The sequence below is a fragment of the Python bivittatus genome, unplaced genomic scaffold (genome assembly GCF_059951505.1).
Source record: "Python bivittatus isolate LINGU-HERP-01145 unplaced genomic scaffold, Pbiv_v1 ctg000610_np1212, whole genome shotgun sequence".
In the NCBI taxonomy this organism is placed as follows: Eukaryota; Metazoa; Chordata; class Lepidosauria; order Squamata; family Pythonidae; genus Python; species Python bivittatus.
The window spans coordinates 48666975-48685041 of record NW_028277088.1 but is presented as its reverse complement, the minus strand read 5'-3'; the positions used below and the strand labels follow the sequence as shown (position 1 = coordinate 48685041).

The window sequence follows — 18067 nt, the reverse complement described above, 5'->3', positions numbered from 1 at the left end:
ATTTTGTTAGTGTGTAAATAATTCACTGAAAATAAGGTTTTGGATTTTAGATTTGTTTATGGCAGTGTTGTCCAAACTTGGCCACTTTAAGATGAGTGGACTTCAACTCCCAGAATTCCCATGCTGGCTGGGGAATTCTGGGAGTTGAAGTCCACTCATCTTAAAGTGGCCAAGTTTGGACAACACTGGTTTATGGGAATAAATGTCTAGCCTTATGTCTGAAAGCATAAAAAATATTTTTGAAAACTCTTAATCCATCAGACTCTCTCAGAAAGTTCCATTTCTCCCACTGCAGTGAAGCACACAAAACAGATTAAGCAACACAGAGAGTTCATTAATAAATTATGACTAGAATCAATTCAACCAGATTTTGCTTTTTTTGCTTCCTTTTCTTTCCTGCTGTCTCTGCCGAATGGAACAAAAATGTCTGGTTTTAACAAGCATTGACACCGCACATGAAGTGACAGGCTGAAAGTGCCTAACTCATCTGTTATTCTGACAAAATGACTCCTGGTCACCAGCGGGGCTTGGTAAAGGCACCGGCAGGTTTACTCTCGACCGCTGGCAAACCGAAGAGAGGCCCTGTGCGATCTGAAACACACCCTGCTTTAGAATTGGCTCTTGCAGCTATACCCCGTGATGGTTGTTAAAGCTGTGTGAGATATCAACTGCCATTACAATCTTTGTGAGAGGTTACTTTTCCATACGTAGTGACAGCAGATAGCAGCTTGTTAATCCTGCTCATCTTCCTCAAATGCCAGGAAACAGGATTACACGTGGCTGAAAAAAATCCACACAGGAAGAAAGCCAGCTACAGATGTTTTTTCTGTTTAAAATGCCACATACATTTCAAGAAAAGATACGCTTCTAGGTCTGCATTTAAACAGAATGAATAAAAGCAAGACACTTGGAGGAAGTTTTCAGAGGAATAGAAGAATATACATGCGATTTATTTATTTATTTATTTATTTATTTATCCAATTTGTCACTGCTCATCTCTTTGAAACGACTCTGGGCAATTTACAGCAGAGATAAAATCAATTAAAATACAATATAAAAACAATCTTAATAATAAATAAATTCCAAGAATGAAAGAAGATCACAATTCTGAGACTTTCCCAAATTGCCTAGCTGTAAGAATAGTGGAATTTTATGTTGGTTTCATCATGGGAACAGATGGTGGTGCCATCTAGAATCACGTACACTACTGTAAACAAGTGGCCGGCTGAAGATCAAAATGGGGAGGGAACATAGTTAAGTGGTAGAGTGTATAATTTACATTCGAAAAGCCCAAGGTTCAAGGCATCTAATGGTCAGAACAGATAAAAAACAACTGTCTATAAAACCTGACAGCCAGTTGACATGGACGATGCTAGATAGATGAAATAATATGCAGATGAAGTATAATATTGCTTTCTGTATTCCATGGATGGAGGCCCCTTGCCAGGAGGGCAATGTTTGCATATTCTGTTCTTCATGACTGATGAAGTTCAAAATGCTTGATAAAGCTCAAAAAAATGCATTTAAGAACATTTTTTTTAAAGGCAACTTCAAATAGCCCTCTCAGTTCGTGGCAGCGAAGATGAGATTGCCAACAGGTATCCACCCAGGGATGAGTGGCACAATGTGACTGCTGCATATTTAACAGACCACATGCTCTGAACTCCAGAATATTGAAGGCCTCTCTAGATCCAGGATAGGCAACCCAGCGCACACATTTGTTCTACTAGCTACACATTTGCAGCCCCCCAAGCTCCTAGAACTCCTTTTACCAAAAATTGGTGGCAAGTTATTGATTTGGGGCAGTGATTTTTTTGCATTTTTGTAGTGAGTATTCAGAAGAACCCCCATAAGGGTTGAAGCTGTGAAAGCCAGACGAGGTGACATGAGACTGGGCAAGACCATTATCAAAACTAGGTGCAGGTACCCTCCACATTCAGGGCAAAGAAATGAGCAGGGAGGAATCTCACATAACAGCAGGAGATAGGACTCGTTTCTACAGCAGCTGATGCTCTTCTGTATACGAGTTACTTTTTCACCTACAGTAGAAAACAACTTATCTGTCTGAGCCTTCTCCTTAAGTCCGCCTGAGTACCCCTGAATGCTGGTTAAATTTCTAGGCTTTTCATAGGAGGAATGTGCACAGGGCAGAGCTGTCTGCTTCCAAAACAGCCATAAAAATGGAAGAGGACACTGTTGATAATCATCTATTCATTCAGCATGGCTCTTCTTATGTTCTAAAGATAATAAAGGAATTGCTATGTAAATGAAACTATTCACAGTTAAAAGGAAAAGTCAGTATTTTAATAGTATTATGATAAAATCACTAGAACAGCGGCTATTTGAAGTCTTTGGTTACACAAAGCTATTTTTTATCTTTATTATGCCGTTTTCTTTTTAAGTTTAACCATACATTTGTTACAGTAACTATGTAAAAATTAAATAATAAAACACTATGGAGAATTAAAAATAGGTGTTCTTTTTCCTTTCATGAAAAATGCTATTTTTATATAGCAACATCAAAACTAGATATTTGCAACAGAATTACAAGATCCTAATTTTTAAAAAATCTATTAGCACTTCAATAGAAGAACAGATTATATAAAAGTATGCACAAGTAATAGTATGCCTTTAAACCAGAATTTTGATATTAAACCTTCTCTTTTACAGCATTCCTGTTAAAGAAGCCTGTTTTGATACAAAGTAGAAACATACCAAATATATTTACAACCTGTATTATATTTTCCTCTTTATATTATTTAGTGGCACAAGCTTTGCCATTTTAATCATTTATTCATTTTAACTGTATAGGCTTTTAAAAATTAAAATTTCTGGAATTTTTTGGTTATGCCAAAATCCTCAGCTCTTTCCAGAATATTTACCTGAAATTTAGCATCAGTCAACTCCAAACCTAACTGTTGGTTCTTCTGTGTCAGAAACATGCCAAAATCTCTGTGTTACCCATACTATGAAAGATTCAATGTATTATACATTAAAAGAGCAGATCAGTCAAAGTGTTTGGATTTATGGCAAAGTAAAATCCTATGATATTACTAGGAATATTTCTTCATATCTGCATTATTCCAAATCTGCATGTGCTATAACAGTGTTTGCATGCTGGCTGGGGAATTCTGGGAGTTGAAGTCCACACCTTAAAATTGCCAAGTTTGAAAAACACTGTGCTATAATATAAACATAGAGGTAGCAGTAGAAGTATTCCCTACAAAATAAGAGTCCAATAAACACCAGTTTGCATCCACTTAAAAGTGTCATTTGGAGCTACTTGGGGAAACTTTGTGGTCAAAAGAGATCTTTGTCCACTGTGATTTTGCAAGTGGTTCATCCCCCACCAGATGTGATGATCCCAAAAAGTAATTTGGAGGAAAAAGCTGCTGTTTCTTACCATTGGAACTATCCAGAATTCTAACGGGTGCTGCCACTGCCCAGCTTACTGAATATATGCTGAACATATGCTGTGAGGTAACGTCAGCAAGTTTGGATAGATCTCCCTCTTTTCTACATGAAACAGGAGCAGATGTCTGGTGGCCACAGTTAACAGTGTGAGGCCAAGTCCGTATGAGAGCAAATGGGCAACAGTGGATGGGACTTGGAATTCTGAGGGAGAAACTGCTATGGATCCGTGTGCATTTTCGAGGTTCAAAGATTGGAGGAAGGTCTCTTTTTAATCTTCTCTTACTACTACCAGCTGCAGGAAGTAATATAGGAAGCAACACACCCACATGTGCAAGCACTGTGTATTTAATGGCAATAAAAATTAGGACCATTAAACAGTCTATCTACACTTTCCACAGCAGCAGATATTTATGGAAACTGATATGCGGCTAGCAGCAGGTAGAAACTACACAAGTTCATTACAAAGCTCCCACAAAAATATTAAGGTTTGCTTCTGTATGTCTTCACCTTTTCAACTTTCCCCCAAACCCTTTCTCAGCAAGTAGAAAACGGAGTAGAAGACTGAGGGTAGGAGGAGTCATTTGATCTGTTTTTCATTGAGTCATTTGCTCATTCAAGAGCATCCCCAGCTTCTTTCCGATTCACAGAAACAACGCCTCCAATATTTTTCCCTTGGACAGAGAAAAGTACTGAGTGAAGCCATAGCAGAAAAGGTTAAACACCACAGCCCTCTGCCAGTATGGAGTCTGACCTTGAAGCCACCTGCAGCAGTTTGGCATTACAGATACAAGGTAGGGAAAGCCTGTAGAAGTTGGCTTCTGGAATTACCTGTAGCATCCAAATGAAGTGTCTGCATTCTGTGTAACAACATAACGTGCTATGTGTTTTTCCTTTCCTCTCAAGATTCATCTACGTCTATGTCATCCAAGGAAGCACAGGACAGGCCGCATATGCTCCACTCTGGGGCGCGTGACCAGGAAAAGGTTAGAAGGAACTTACTACCTCTTCCATAGAGATACATTGGGGGATTTTTTTCTGGAATGTTTTTCTGCAGGCCCCACTCTGATCTGGGCCATTTGTCAACTCAATCCTTCTTTTGTTAGCTTTTCCTCCTCCACACCAAGTTTGCCCCAATCTATTTTGGTTTTGGAGAGCTATGTTTCTGGCAAACAGACAGATGGACCCAAAGTCCTGGGCCTTTTACATAACTTATTTCCAACATTGCGTCAAACTGGAAAGAATAAAAAGTATCACACCCTATGGAGTTCAATCATCTATTTTTTAAAATCCATTTGGACAAAGTAATAGATAACTCTTCTTCCTATGTTTCTCGTCACAATTTGTTAATAATTACCAAAAAAAGGTTGTTCCTCAACCAAGCTAACCAGTCCAGTCATTACGTCTATTTTTATACATGTAACCATTAGCTGCTCAACCTCAATTTCCAGTGATTTCTTCCATATGTTAATTAATATTACAGTACATGAGCAGGATTTGCTGTTCTGTTACAACTAGTCTAGAGACACTGCTTTCCCAATGCAGTCTTCAGACCTTAATTTTTATCATTTTTGTTTTAAGGTTGAGGGTTCAACTTGCAGAATAAGCAACTTTACTGAAGCAACCCTTTCCACATCTGCACACAAAATACTGTTCAGTAATTATGCCTCAAGCAGCGATAGTACACTAATGGAAGATGCAACCAGCTTCACCTAATTGAAACAAAATATTTGGTGGAATTTTATTTATTTATTTTTTTTAACCAAAGGACACTAGTTCCTGCTATATTACTACAACCAAGTGGTATTTCCAACCCCAAACTTCCGTAATAATAGAAGAAATATTTAAGGCCTGATCACTAACACGACTGCAGCTACACAGCTGAAACCATGGCACAGAGATGAAGTTTATCTTGCTTTCACATTAACTTTTTCATTTATTAATATATGCCCCCTTTCCAGCGTTATTGCTAAGTTAGTAATTTATGCATCAATCAATGTGACATCTCTAAAACATCTCTAGATTCTCTCCTGACTTAACGAGGGGTTTTGTTTCAGGTGTATCTCATGTGGTCTTGAACATGTTTAATCAACATGTTAACGTCACACATAGACATGTTTTTATTCTGCGATGTTTCTGCTGAAGCCTGATCAAAATCTTCAATATGAGGCCAGTAAAAGCTATTGGTAACTACTGGATAGATCTGAGCAGAATAAAATTTATACCTTTTTATAGCAAGAAAGGCATTTAAAGCGAGTATAGATTGAATTCATAAAAACTTTTTTGGATGAATACATCAGCTCTTGAATTTATATTGAATAAAATGGGCATGAAAATATTGCTTGATGAATTTCTTTTAATATGTACTATTTTATCTGGGCCCCATTATACCTTGACACAATAAAAATTGGATCCTGATGTACTAAGACACTGCTGTTTTCACTGATGACATATGCCAAACAGTTACTTCAGACAAGACTGGGCATTACCACAGGTCTGTGCAAAAGAAAATAACTGGATTTATTAGTGTGTTCAGGGTATTTAGAGAATTTAAGAATATAAAGCATTTGGGATAGGGAGGTAATGTTACATTGTGGGTTTTGGGGGTGGGTGGGGGGAATCTAATGTCAACTTTGAAAAGTAATAGATTTTCTACCTTACATCAATTAGAAGTGTAGAGCTAGGGGCAATATATGCTCTTGTAACACTGAGTCTCATATTAGTTTTATAACTGCAAGATCAAATTCTATATGGTACATTTGGATATAGAAATGGAAATTTAAACTACAGAATGATCTTTCATTCTGAATAAAACTAATGCCAAGCATACTGCCAATTTCTCGTTAAAGTAAGAGCAACCTCCTAGGTACCTGTCTCCCAAATTCTCTCATGCTTCCAGTACCAGGTTATAGTTCTTGGCTCACACTGTTTTCATTTTGTTATCATCTAGGTTGGGATGATAAAAGACTGGGAGTGACAAGACAATGATTGTTGCTCAGATATACTTGGCAAGCTTTAAATTGCTGGGGTGGAAATTGAGATAGATGTCCTCTGTCAAGGTGTTCTGGCTTGGATCAATGGTTACTTCACACCCATTTTTCTTACGCACTACAACAACATTTTTTGTAGCAAACCAACCAACCAACAGATCAGAAGTAAAGCAACTCATCTTCATGTGTGGAAGACCTGCTTCACTGAATAAACTGTTTAGCAGGAGAATTAGGAAATGAGAAATTAGCTCTTTGTTATAACTTTGTTATAACTTTTCTTTGATTTATGGCTACAGTTCCAAGACATGGCAAGGGTGTATCATAGCAGTATATGCTGCCTTCTTTTTGAAAGTTAACTAAATCCTAGTTCTCATAGAGATAATAAATCTGTGCCTAGGCTACAGCATTCCTGGCTGCTGGTAGAGTTCAAATGACTGAATGCCCCGCCATTGAACAGCAACCACTTTGATTCGTATAATCCAAGCTAAAACTTTCCTTGACATCTGTGAGGAATTTGATATCAACTGACTGAGCACCAGCTAGAGTGTCAAATCCAACACAGGTTTATCACTCTAGTGAAAAGGATGAGGAACCTAAGAAACGAAAGGCAGGGGTTCCTTTTAACCTTGAAATGCACGTGTCCTTTGGTCCCCCCCCCCCAGCTTTATGTATTTACTTAACCATCAAAAGCAGCTGTGGTTCAGGCACATTGCTCACTTTTTCCATGATCCTCCACCTCTCCAAGCCCTATGCCAACCCTTCTGGCAGGAACCTGGACTGAAATTTGATGAAAACATGCTATTAGAACATTCCAATGGATTGGACCAGATCAGTAAACAGTTGTTCATGCTCACTGTGCAACAACAAATACTTGTATGTGCACACACACACCTTTTGTGAAAGAGTCTGACTCTCATCTTGTACAAATGAATTCAAACATTTCTTATCTTCCATTGCACTGAATTGCATGCTTAATTTTCCCTGTCTGGTTTTATTTTAAAAAGTAAAATCCAAAAACAGCTTATGGCAAGGTTATTCTTGGATCCTAGTGGCTATCTGGTAAGATGCTCCAGATTTATGTAGACAGTGACACATGGAATGAAATTACATGGTTCCTCCCACCACCACCCAAGCTGTAGCCCTCATGGCCATAATCATACCCCAGCATTGAAAACTCAAAAATATATAATAGTAATAATAATAATCCAGCCTAGGTTGATTTTGCGGAGGGTTCTCAAGTGTTTTTAATCCTATAATTATGGATAGGATCTCATTTCACTTCTTTCCTCTACACTGCGGTAAGTTTATGCTTTTAAAGATAACACTGAAGCATGGCATATTTTACATGAAATGCTACAATATGCAATGTGATCTATTTCCAGACTTAGTCAAACTCAACTAAATATGGTAGTTTATTGTGCTTAGACCAGCGTTTACATTAAAATACTTCTTTTGCTATATAGGCCTTTCCTGTTATATTAGAGCTTCCATACAAAATGTGTCCCTAATCCACTTTTCTTATTATGTTTAGCAATATCGTGTAAGATCAGACTTTTCAAACATTTCATTCCTAGCCTCCCAAATCTAAGGCCTGCTTACTTGCATGACCTTATTTTGATTGTTCTTCATTTTTAATTTAATTAATTCATTAAATTTGTTATAGCCACCTACTCTATTAGACTCTGGATGGCTGATGGCTGACAGTTGAATGTACGAATTGATTCTGTTGGACACAGTTAGACTTGCCATGAATGTCCATGTCTCTAGAGTTACCTATGTAATGGCCCATTCATTCATGCCAGTTTTGCTTAAGTCAAACTTCATAAATTGATGTACAAACTCAGATCCAAACTCGGGTCCCCTATGAAAAGCAGCTCATAGTTATGTAGTGCTTCACTTAAAGTTCAGTAAGGAAAAGTCTAATGGGTATTAAATCCTGAATTTCAATTATCAACTAATGTATCTGCGTATGAGACAAAGTTCTGAATTCTGTGTGGGTATATGGAAGAAATATTAATTCCATATGCTTAAAAAACATGGGAGAGCCAGTACAGTGTAGCGGTTAAGGCGCCAAGCTAGAAAGCAGCAGACTGTGAGTTCTAGTCCTGCCTTAGGCACGAAGCCAGACAGGTGACCTTGGGCCAGTCACTGTTTCTCCACCCTAGGAAGGCAGCTATGGAAAACCATTTCCGAAAAACCAGGAAAATTGCAGGGACTTGTCCAGGCAGCCACCAGGAGACAGACTGACTTGAAGGCATGCATATATCTATATCTATATCTATATCTATAATCTGATATTTCAGATCTCTGTTCTCTAATAGAGAACAGCATAATGATTTTATATTACATTGTCTTGTACTTAATTATTCTAGAATGCGATGGACTCAGTCCTTGGAATTCAATGTCAGGTTCACTTCACATCCATCCACAGTAGCATGACCAATGCTTTCCCTTGATGGCTACAATATACAATTTTTTTCTTCTTCCTAGCATTTTCCCGCAGGTGCAGGATCCGCTTTTTTGGGTCAACTGAATGTTGATCCATCGGTTGCGACAGAAATATACCAGCCAGCTTGTCGCCCAAGTGTGACACCATGAGCTGAGCGAGAGTGACTGGCCCAAAGTCACCCAGCCAGCTTTCATGCCTAAGGCAGGAGCAGAACTCACAGTCTCATGGTTTCTAGCCTGGTGCCTTAACCACTAGACCAAGCTGGCTCTCTGCTACAATATACAATATATGCACAATGTACAAAGGTTACAGTATACAATATATGCACAAGAGACATGTAGTGAAGCAAGTTGTGTGCGTGCTTCTCATGCCATGACCTCTTGTTGGGAGGGTAGGCAATGAAGTTATGGGGAAGCCTCATGGAATCAGCTATATCAATGGGGTTTTAGTACAACACAGCTGGGTGGAATTATATCAAAAGTTAAAGGAAGCAGTAGCCATGCCACCAACACTATATGTGAGGGCATCGAGAAAATCTAGCCAACAGAAAGGTCACTCTGATCAATTTAAGATGCAAGATTGTTATGGTGGTCAGTTAAGGCATGTGTTGTGGTTAGTGTACAGAAAAAGATTCTGTAAGTTAAATGTGGGAGGAAGATGGAAGCTACAGATTGAGAAAGTGGAACCAAGCCAAGCTGGGTAGAGCTGACTGAAATGGACTATATTAGCATCCTGGCCAAACCAGTTCTTGCCTGAGAGCAACGAAGACCAGAGAAAGAAGAGAAAGAAAGGCCAGGATTTGAAAGGTTCCACCTCTTCCTTATTTTTTTGGATGACTGAGTTAATAGCATCTGTCAAGCAATATTGCATTATCTTCCCTGTATAACTGACTGAACTGCCAGCCTGTCACAATTTTGGCACGGCTACTGTGTTTTGGCAGCAAGCCATATTTATTTGTCCTCAGTAACATTGCTATACCATGACAACTGTGTGGGACAGGGGAAGATTTGCAGATCTCATGGCAGAAGTCACGGGCAAAGCAATCTCTGGCCAATAATACATCACTAGGAAGAACAGGAAGATGCTTCTAGAGAAAACTGCTGCTTTTACAAGCACCTAGTTCTGAAGACTCAGAATATGTCAGACTGAACTAAAATGCCCTCCATGTGTTAGGTTGCTGCTAGCCTTTTTCAGCTGGAAATTATGGAAACTGTAGTATAATACACTGAAGACACCTGATTAGGGAAGACTGATCTATAATTTCTTGGAGTAGCAGCAGTATCCCATATAATAAATAAATGAAGGTAATTTACAGATGTTCCTGAATAGAATTTGCCTGAATAGAAACATAAGGCTTGTGTCAATATTTCTCTACATGCAGAGGGGTAGATCACAATTGTAATAGCAAATCCCACCTCCTTGTGTGTTTGGCATCTATAAGCCCATTTGCATAGTGAGAACTATGGGCACAATAAATATGATCCACTGTAAAGGTAGAAGTTGCAGATCACCTCTGCAAATATAACATATGAACACAGTAGACCTATCATCTACCTTGTACAAGCACAACAAAATAAAAATATGTCATGAGTGTTTGGGATAAAGTACTGCTGTCCTCTGACTTACTCACGTAGTAATGATTAGAAAGCAAATATGGATTGCTATGCAGTATTATGGAAAACAAACAAGAAACAGAGGAGGAACTGAGAATTGTCATTCTGGCATTCCAAATATTTATTTCTAAGTAATTCTACTAAGATTAAATGCTTTGGGTTCATTCCTATCTTAGCTATATGAAGTTTGAAACTGACAGAGTTTCAGTTAATTTGTCCACTGATTTCAGTGTGGATATAGGATATATAAATAGCTCCGGATCCAGCTTTCTCTATCAAAATAAGTGAGCTAAGAGGATAACAGATTAAATTTCTATTCCCTGATTTGCATTTTTGTGAGGCAATTAGAAAAATCCCATCATCCTGTACCAAAAACATCTAATTTGACCCAAAATTCATAAAGAGGCTCCATGCAATTATGTTCATATAGTAATCTGAAGTGCTTAGTGAAAGTTTCTACTGAAGTATGAATCACTGTTCCTAGAAAATTTTATAGAGATGGTACTGTCCAATTAATAGCATTAAAAAGGGTTGGGTATTCCCTCAATGCTCTGAACTTCACCCAATCTCATTTCAGCATAGTCTAGCATAGTATGTGACAATACACACATCCATTTTTTTCAGAGAAAGAAGTTAATTTAACCCATTGTTTTAAGTAACTTTGGGTGAAAAATATGACTCACAACATTTTGCCTCTTTTAATTTTATTCATTTCAGAGCTATTTTGGCAGATGGACAACCTGTAATGAATAAAGAATTTCAGCCTATAATGGGTGTCACACTGTAAGAAGAAACAGGTGTACATATGTATATTCCACTGGACACAATCAGAGAAATGGTAAATATCTTTAAAGGTCGTTCTCCTGTCTTCTAAGATATTCTCACCCATAAAGCAAGGCTTTCTTCAGTTTCTTTGTAATGTAAATATAAAGCCTACATTAGCTGGAAGATTCATTCGCATTGCAAAATGTCTCTCCTCCAGCTTCTCTTCTGCATTAACATAGTAAGATGTTAATACACAGAGTGCACAAAACTCAAAGGTGACTTAAGCTTTATAGATGAAAATGACTTTAGCATTAAGTCTGCCAAAGCGCAATTATTTATTGTCTGATTTATCCCTTTAGTATGACTGTAAAGCAATTCCAGATGGTGTAACACCAAAATTAAAATGCGGATTTCTAGACTAGGAATTTATAAAGGTTTATGATTTGTTTTAAAAGATAAAGCACTAATCTTTTGTTTATGGGTGAACAGATGTGACTATGTTAATTTAAAACAAGGTGATGGAGATGAATCAAATTTGTTCTATTTCTTCCCTGTAGCACAAGGAAAAAGTAGTTCATTTTTAGACAGAAAACCAAAACCAGAAATAGTGGGAATTGTTTTTGCTTTTGTGCATCTATTTTTAGTTAACTGTTGACATCACAGTTGATATACAATTGAGAGAGTTATTAGCTATAGCATCTTTGGCAGCACCTTAAAGTCTGATTTCATGGAACACAAGGTGCAGCATGACTGTTCTCTTTTTCCTTATACAGTGACTTCTTTGGAAAGTGTGTTCGTACATGCTTTCTCCTAGTCTGATGGTGAACTTACTTCATACTGTTGATTTTGTAAGCATGGGATGTTGGATGGGAAAACTTCACAGTAAAGTATGCAAAAAGGTTGTCATGATGGGTCTCTATCAGATCCCAAACCAGAGGCTAGAGGAAAGGGAAGGGCAGAGGCCTGGGTTGACAAAGGATTGTGCAAGGACATCTCATGAGTACTTCAACCCTTGTTGTGGGGGCTCCAATCAGAAAAGGAGTTCTTCTTGCCTTTCTTTCACAACCTTATGGATGTAAGGATGCAGCATACTTTTCAGGGATTCCACCAAAATCAGGAAAAGAGATCTTAATATGCATTAAGAGTGCAAGTGAAGGCAACTGAAGCAATCCAGTGTTGGAAATATATAAATGTCTACAATGCATAATAGTGTATTAATTGGTGGAAGTCAATTAGATTAATTTACTGGGATGAAGATGTTTTTAAAAAATTAAAAGGGGAAGAAACATCTCATAATATTGAAGAAGCAACAGAACCTTGATTGGGGAAAACAGGGCTACTGTGAGACTTCTGCGGTAAACGTAGTATAAATGTTAAGAGAAATATCTTTAATATCATACTTCCTCGTTTTATGCAAATGAAAGCTGGAAAACTAAATAAGATGCTAAGCAGGATTTGATATGAACCACGTAAGTTAACTGTAATATGTAAAGCACACAGATACATATTAAACAGCTGGTTGCAGACATCTATAACTGTAAATAAAACCACAGATAATTTATTATATTCTAGTTTCCCCAGCTACGTCATTTTCTTCCTTTGTTGAGTGACAAATTACAGAGCTATGTATCTTAATAACAAAACTTTAAGAGCAACTTTTAGAGTTGCAGTAATCTGAAACACCTGTTTCCCTTTCTGACCTGATAGGTAGAAAACCATCATTTGATTGCCATAAATAAATACATATCAGAAAATCCAAAGTCTATCAAATCACTTTCCAAAGTCTATAAATGCAACTTTCTACTGTAATTCCTATACGATCGTTGTTTAAACATTACTTTGAAAAAGATTTTTCTAACTACCAGTAATAATTTTTCTATTATTCATACAGTCTGGTCTACACAATCTGTGTTTCTGCTATGAAACTGAGATTGGCTGCGAAGGAAAGGGTTATTTCCTTTGTTCCTGAATACAAACTGGGGTCATTGTTAAATAATAAGGAATCTAAACTTCCTGAACAAACAACAGTCAGTGTCATCCTCAGAGTGGAAAAGTTTTGACAGAAGTATCACATGTACGACATTGTCTTTTTATGACAATATGTCTAGCCAAGAAAGTAGCACCAAGGCACATCATGAGGATTTTGAAAGCAGATCTGGATGTCCAAACCACCTGGACCATATTGCCTTCTTGACCTTTTTTTTTTTTCTTTAAGAATTTGGGCTGAAATAAGCACAGCTTCAGATTAAATACCAGTATCTTCATTCTCCTTGGCTAGCAGCACAGATTCACTGTACGCTAACAACATGCCCCAATATTATAGACACAGGGTGGAGGGCTGTGTGGAGGAAACAGCGTCAAACACAAATATATCCTGCAAACAAAACATTCAGGCACCCTCACAATGTCACGGGCAAAGTCAGCTGAAAGATGTGTGTCTGTGCTGAAGTCAAGGATATGATTCCAAGATTATGGTGCTGGAAAGTTTTTCCAGCCAGTACAGAAGGTGAGATAACCTCTGGCTGCACAAAGAAAAATGATAAGCCATATATGATTACACCAGACATTTTTGTTTGATCTTATCAGAAGAATTCACACTTACCAAGCAAATGCACATTATGCAAGGGTTGTCTGTGATAAATGGGATCTGTAGAACTTCTCCCTCGTTCTCACATTTTGCAACAGAACCTGTATGGAAAATTTTAAAAATTAATATTACTTCCTCACTTTGCCTGTCCAGCATCCATCTGCACTTTGCCTAAAAACCAGCAGTGCACTAGACTGCAACAAATGCTGCTGTCATAAAAATACAGAAATAGGCCCTACTGAAATTAGCAGGAGTTACTTTTCAATCGTTATCTTTTCCCTTTGCTTACATCAAAGGTATCTGGGTATCTGCATTTGGTTCAGTTTCAACAACACTCTTAATGTTATCTCAAGATGAATACCTCCCCTAAAAAGTTAAAAGCTACCCAAAGCACAACAGAGATAATTATTTTCCGTAACTAACAAGCATCTTTTAAATTTAATCGACGTGATAAAAACGGATCTAATGAGATAAGTTTTTTATTCCCACAAATGCTTTGCTAGCATGGCATTTTAGAAGTCAAACGTTTTTAAACGCAATTTAGGAAGACTGTAGATCTGATCTTTCTATGGACACAAACAGGGGAACATCTATTGTTACCTAATTCGGATCAGATCAGGGGTATGAAATACTAGTCTTTCTGTCTGCCGACATACTTGAAATGTAAAGAGCAAGACTCTTCAGACTCTTTATTAAATGAATTTGATTAGTAAGATGTACACACACAGAGAGATGATATCACTCTGAAATCTTTTTTTAAAAAATATGCCAACTGCTATTTTGGGAAATGTTATACTTCTCACAATGTCTAGAACTTGGCTGGTTTTGCACCAGGTATCAGGCAAGCTTCGGGGTGGGGGCAGGGTGCATCGTAGCTCCTTCACCTGCTTGAAAAGAATGCTACTTAGCACAGCGTGCAGTTTGTTTCTGACATGCAATGCGTAATCTTTAAATCCACACAACTCTTCAGGGGCAATACTTGCAAGGATGCCGGGTGGGAAAGCACCGCGTGTCTCCCAGAGCAATTTTAGCCAGGTAGCTGGATCATCAAGATAAAGCTGTCTTCACACGGGAGAGCACTTCAGGCTCCGAGCACATGTGGCGGCACGCACCGAGAGACGCCAGGGCCTCTCACGCGGCGCTTGGCACCAAAAGCGCATTTGACATTTAAAAGGGGACTGCATCCAAACCGGGTTGGCTGCCTATGATCGTACCTGCTTCATAACTGGGTTTCGAGAAATCCAGAGAGAACCTTAGTAAACGTTGTGTGGCCTTTTTGGAAAATTAGTTGACGAGGCGATCCTTAGCAGAGAAGTTCTGCGCTACGAATCACCAACCGGGCTATTATTACACATGCCCGTCTCCACGCGTGCATACATCCTCGCTGCCCCACGGACTGGAAACCAGCGCCTCGCGTAATTTCTTCGCGCACAACTTCTGCAGGCGTGGGTGGAGAGCGCGTGCGGCTCCCCGCTTCCCCCGGGACCCCGCCGTTGCCCTTACCTGTCAGGAAGGAAGACGCCAGCGTCACGGGCAGTCCGAGGTGGTGGAGCCACAGCCAGCCGGCGAAGACCAGCCCTGAGGAGCTGAGCAAGGGAGCCGCCGCCCAGGAGCTGCACGAGAGCCAGAGCATCGTCCCCTGAGACACCCGCTGCGGCTCTTGCGCGACCGAGAGCCCGGGAGAGCGCGCAGGCTGGCTGGAGCGCGGCGGAGGCGGCGAGCCGGCAGGGAAGTTGCTGCCGGGGATGCAGAGGAGGGGGGGACGGAGCGGGAGGCGGCGGCGGTGGGAGGGCTTCTCGCGCCGCTGCTCCTGCCGCCGTCTCCGGGCCGAGCTTTGAAGCGCTCTTCTGCCCACCGACCCCTCCTGAGCGGGATATGGGTGGGCGGGGAGGGGGGAGACGCCAGGCTGGGCGGGGCCGGCCGCCTGCCTGCCCGCCCGCCGCGGGAGGGACCCCTGCCTCGTGCGCTGACAGGAGCTGCTCGCTGCTACCGCCGCCGACCCTTTTCTGCCCCGACTGCAGCCAGCGCCGGCCCGGCCCGGCCCGGCCCGGCCCGGCCCTGCCCTGCCCGGCGCCCTCTGCCTCCTGCCCAGACATCGGTGAGCCGGGACCCGTCCGCCCCTTTGAGGGCGAGAGCAGGAGAATGGTGGAAAGGCGCCGGCAGCCGGGGCTGTTAGCCATGAATTGTTGTTGTCTTGTCTGGAGGAAGGGCCAAAGCTCGCGGCGTCAGGCTCGCCCGACTGCCCTTGTGTTGGTTGTTGGTTTTTCCTATGGGGTCTGAGATCCATCCGGATCATGATCCATTCGGGCGGAGAGGCGTTGGATGGAAAAACCGGGGAGCTGCAGGAAGGCATCCTTTCGCTTGCCAAGAAGCCGCCTCGTTATCATTGCCGTATCATTTTGAAATCGCACCGCAGCCAAGCTTTCCGCGCGCTCTAGCAGCAGAAGGGGCGGCGGTGGGGGAGATGTGCCGAGGAAGCTCTCGCAGCGTTGCGACGGGTGGCAGTCTCTGGACGTGTTGCTTTCAGCGGCATCCTGGGCTGAACCCTGGAGTAGATGAAGCAAAAAAAAAAAAAAGGGGGGGGTAGTAGCATATCATCGATTAACCAGATCTATGGTTAAGGGCATTATGAATGTTTAATACATACATCCATAAAGCTCCTGATGGCGAGTGGCATTTTTCACCTTGGAAAGATGAGCACTTCTAAGGTGTCTGTTAAGATGCAAATGCCGTCCGAAAAAGGTAATTACAGCATAGGAAATACGCTGTTCGTTTCCAAATGCAGGGCATGTAGATGTACGCAAATACATGCAGATTTAATCAGCCGACTGAAATTCATTGTCCAACTAAAGTTTCTTAAGTCAGATCTTTGGCCTAGTTACAGGCTGAAGCATCTGTATTGTTGCACCAGTGAAAACTACAGGGAGTCCCAGTGCAAGGCAGGGGGGAGACTTCCATTCCCAGAAAAAGGCGTTTCCAAACTGTTGAACAAGATAGATACCAGATCAAATAACTAAAGAGATTAATTCAAAAGTGGATACTGTATCTCAAAGAGAGCGTTTAAAGTATTATGTTAATGTAGTTTGTTTTGTATTACCATTAGCACACAAACACCCTACGAATTTACATTGAAGTGTAGAATATAATTATATAGCAAATAAAAGTTCTGGCAGAAGACCGTCTTTCCATAATCTTGCTCCCTCCATGCTTCTCTGTTGTTTTAGATCTTGCATGCCATATTATAGGAGATGCCAATTCACATAATAGTGCAGCAATCTGAAAATGCAGCTGAGTGTGCATTACCTGATAATCTTCAGGAAATTTCAGCTGTTGGGCCACCTCACCCAACTGCTCTGAGGAGTCATTCATTCCCGCTTCTCACTGCAATCATATCTGTGGTAAGTTAATTATCATAAGCACATGTTATAATGTCACGTGCTACCAGGTTGGGAACATGTCACTATATATTTTCTGTTCATTCATGTGTTTGTTCACTTTGATTTAAGAAGAAATACGATTTCTAAGGTGGCTTCCAACATGGTGATTCTATGATCAACTTTCAAATATTTTTTAAATGTACAGAGAACAAAACTGAGTAGTGATTTCAAGGAAAAAAATACTAAATGCAATAAATCATACAAGACTGGATTTTTCAGACTCTACAACAATTCTTTGCATGTATAAATGGCAATTGAGCAACATTTTGCATTCTCCTTTGATGCATGTGGAGACTGATCATTCAGTAATAGATTAACCTATTCTGTTTCTGACCTACCTTGGTATACAGCATTCAGTTGTTATATTAAGGAATTCTGAAGTCCTGTAATAGAATGGGCAATAAAGTACTGTAGTATGTGGTCTTCTGTTTCTGCTTCCTTTAGCTTGCATTGCTCTTGGGATTTTATATTTACCCTCCAATAGGACAGAGAGCAATGTGTTTACTCAGGTTAGGGAAAACCCTCAAGTTCCTATAATAAATTATCTTTATCACATGATTTGTGGGGACAAAGGGTGTCTTATTAATCTCCCATGGGGAAAAGGGGACAGAGCTCATGTCCTTCTGATGGTCAATATACAAATTGCCTTCTTCTGCATTCCATAGTCCCCAAACATCTGTTAATGCCAATTCTTCCATATACTAAAATACCTTTTTGGAAGTTTCCCACCTTTTTTTGTGTGTGTTGCTTTGTCTAAGTTCAAATCCATAACTCCATATCTCCCCAAACAAGTATTTACCGTTCTTCACATTTTA

The 18067-nt window shown here is 40.1% G+C and overlaps 1 protein-coding gene across 2 annotated transcripts in view; it reads right to left on the bottom strand.

Moving 5' to 3' along the window:
• BMPER (BMP binding endothelial regulator) overlaps positions 1 to 16168 on the bottom strand; it is a 170946-nt gene extending 154778 nt beyond the window's left edge. For both annotated transcript variants that reach the window (XM_007426348.3, XM_088149970.1), the window contains exons 1-2: positions 15319 to 16168; positions 13831 to 13916 (exon numbers count right to left, since the gene is read on the bottom strand). In XM_007426348.3, the coding sequence (XP_007426410.2) occupies positions 13831 to 13916; positions 15319 to 16168 (936 nt within the window). The remainder of the gene's footprint in view (positions 1 to 13830; positions 13917 to 15318) is intronic.
• Between the last annotated feature and the right edge of the window lie 1899 nt (positions 16169 to 18067).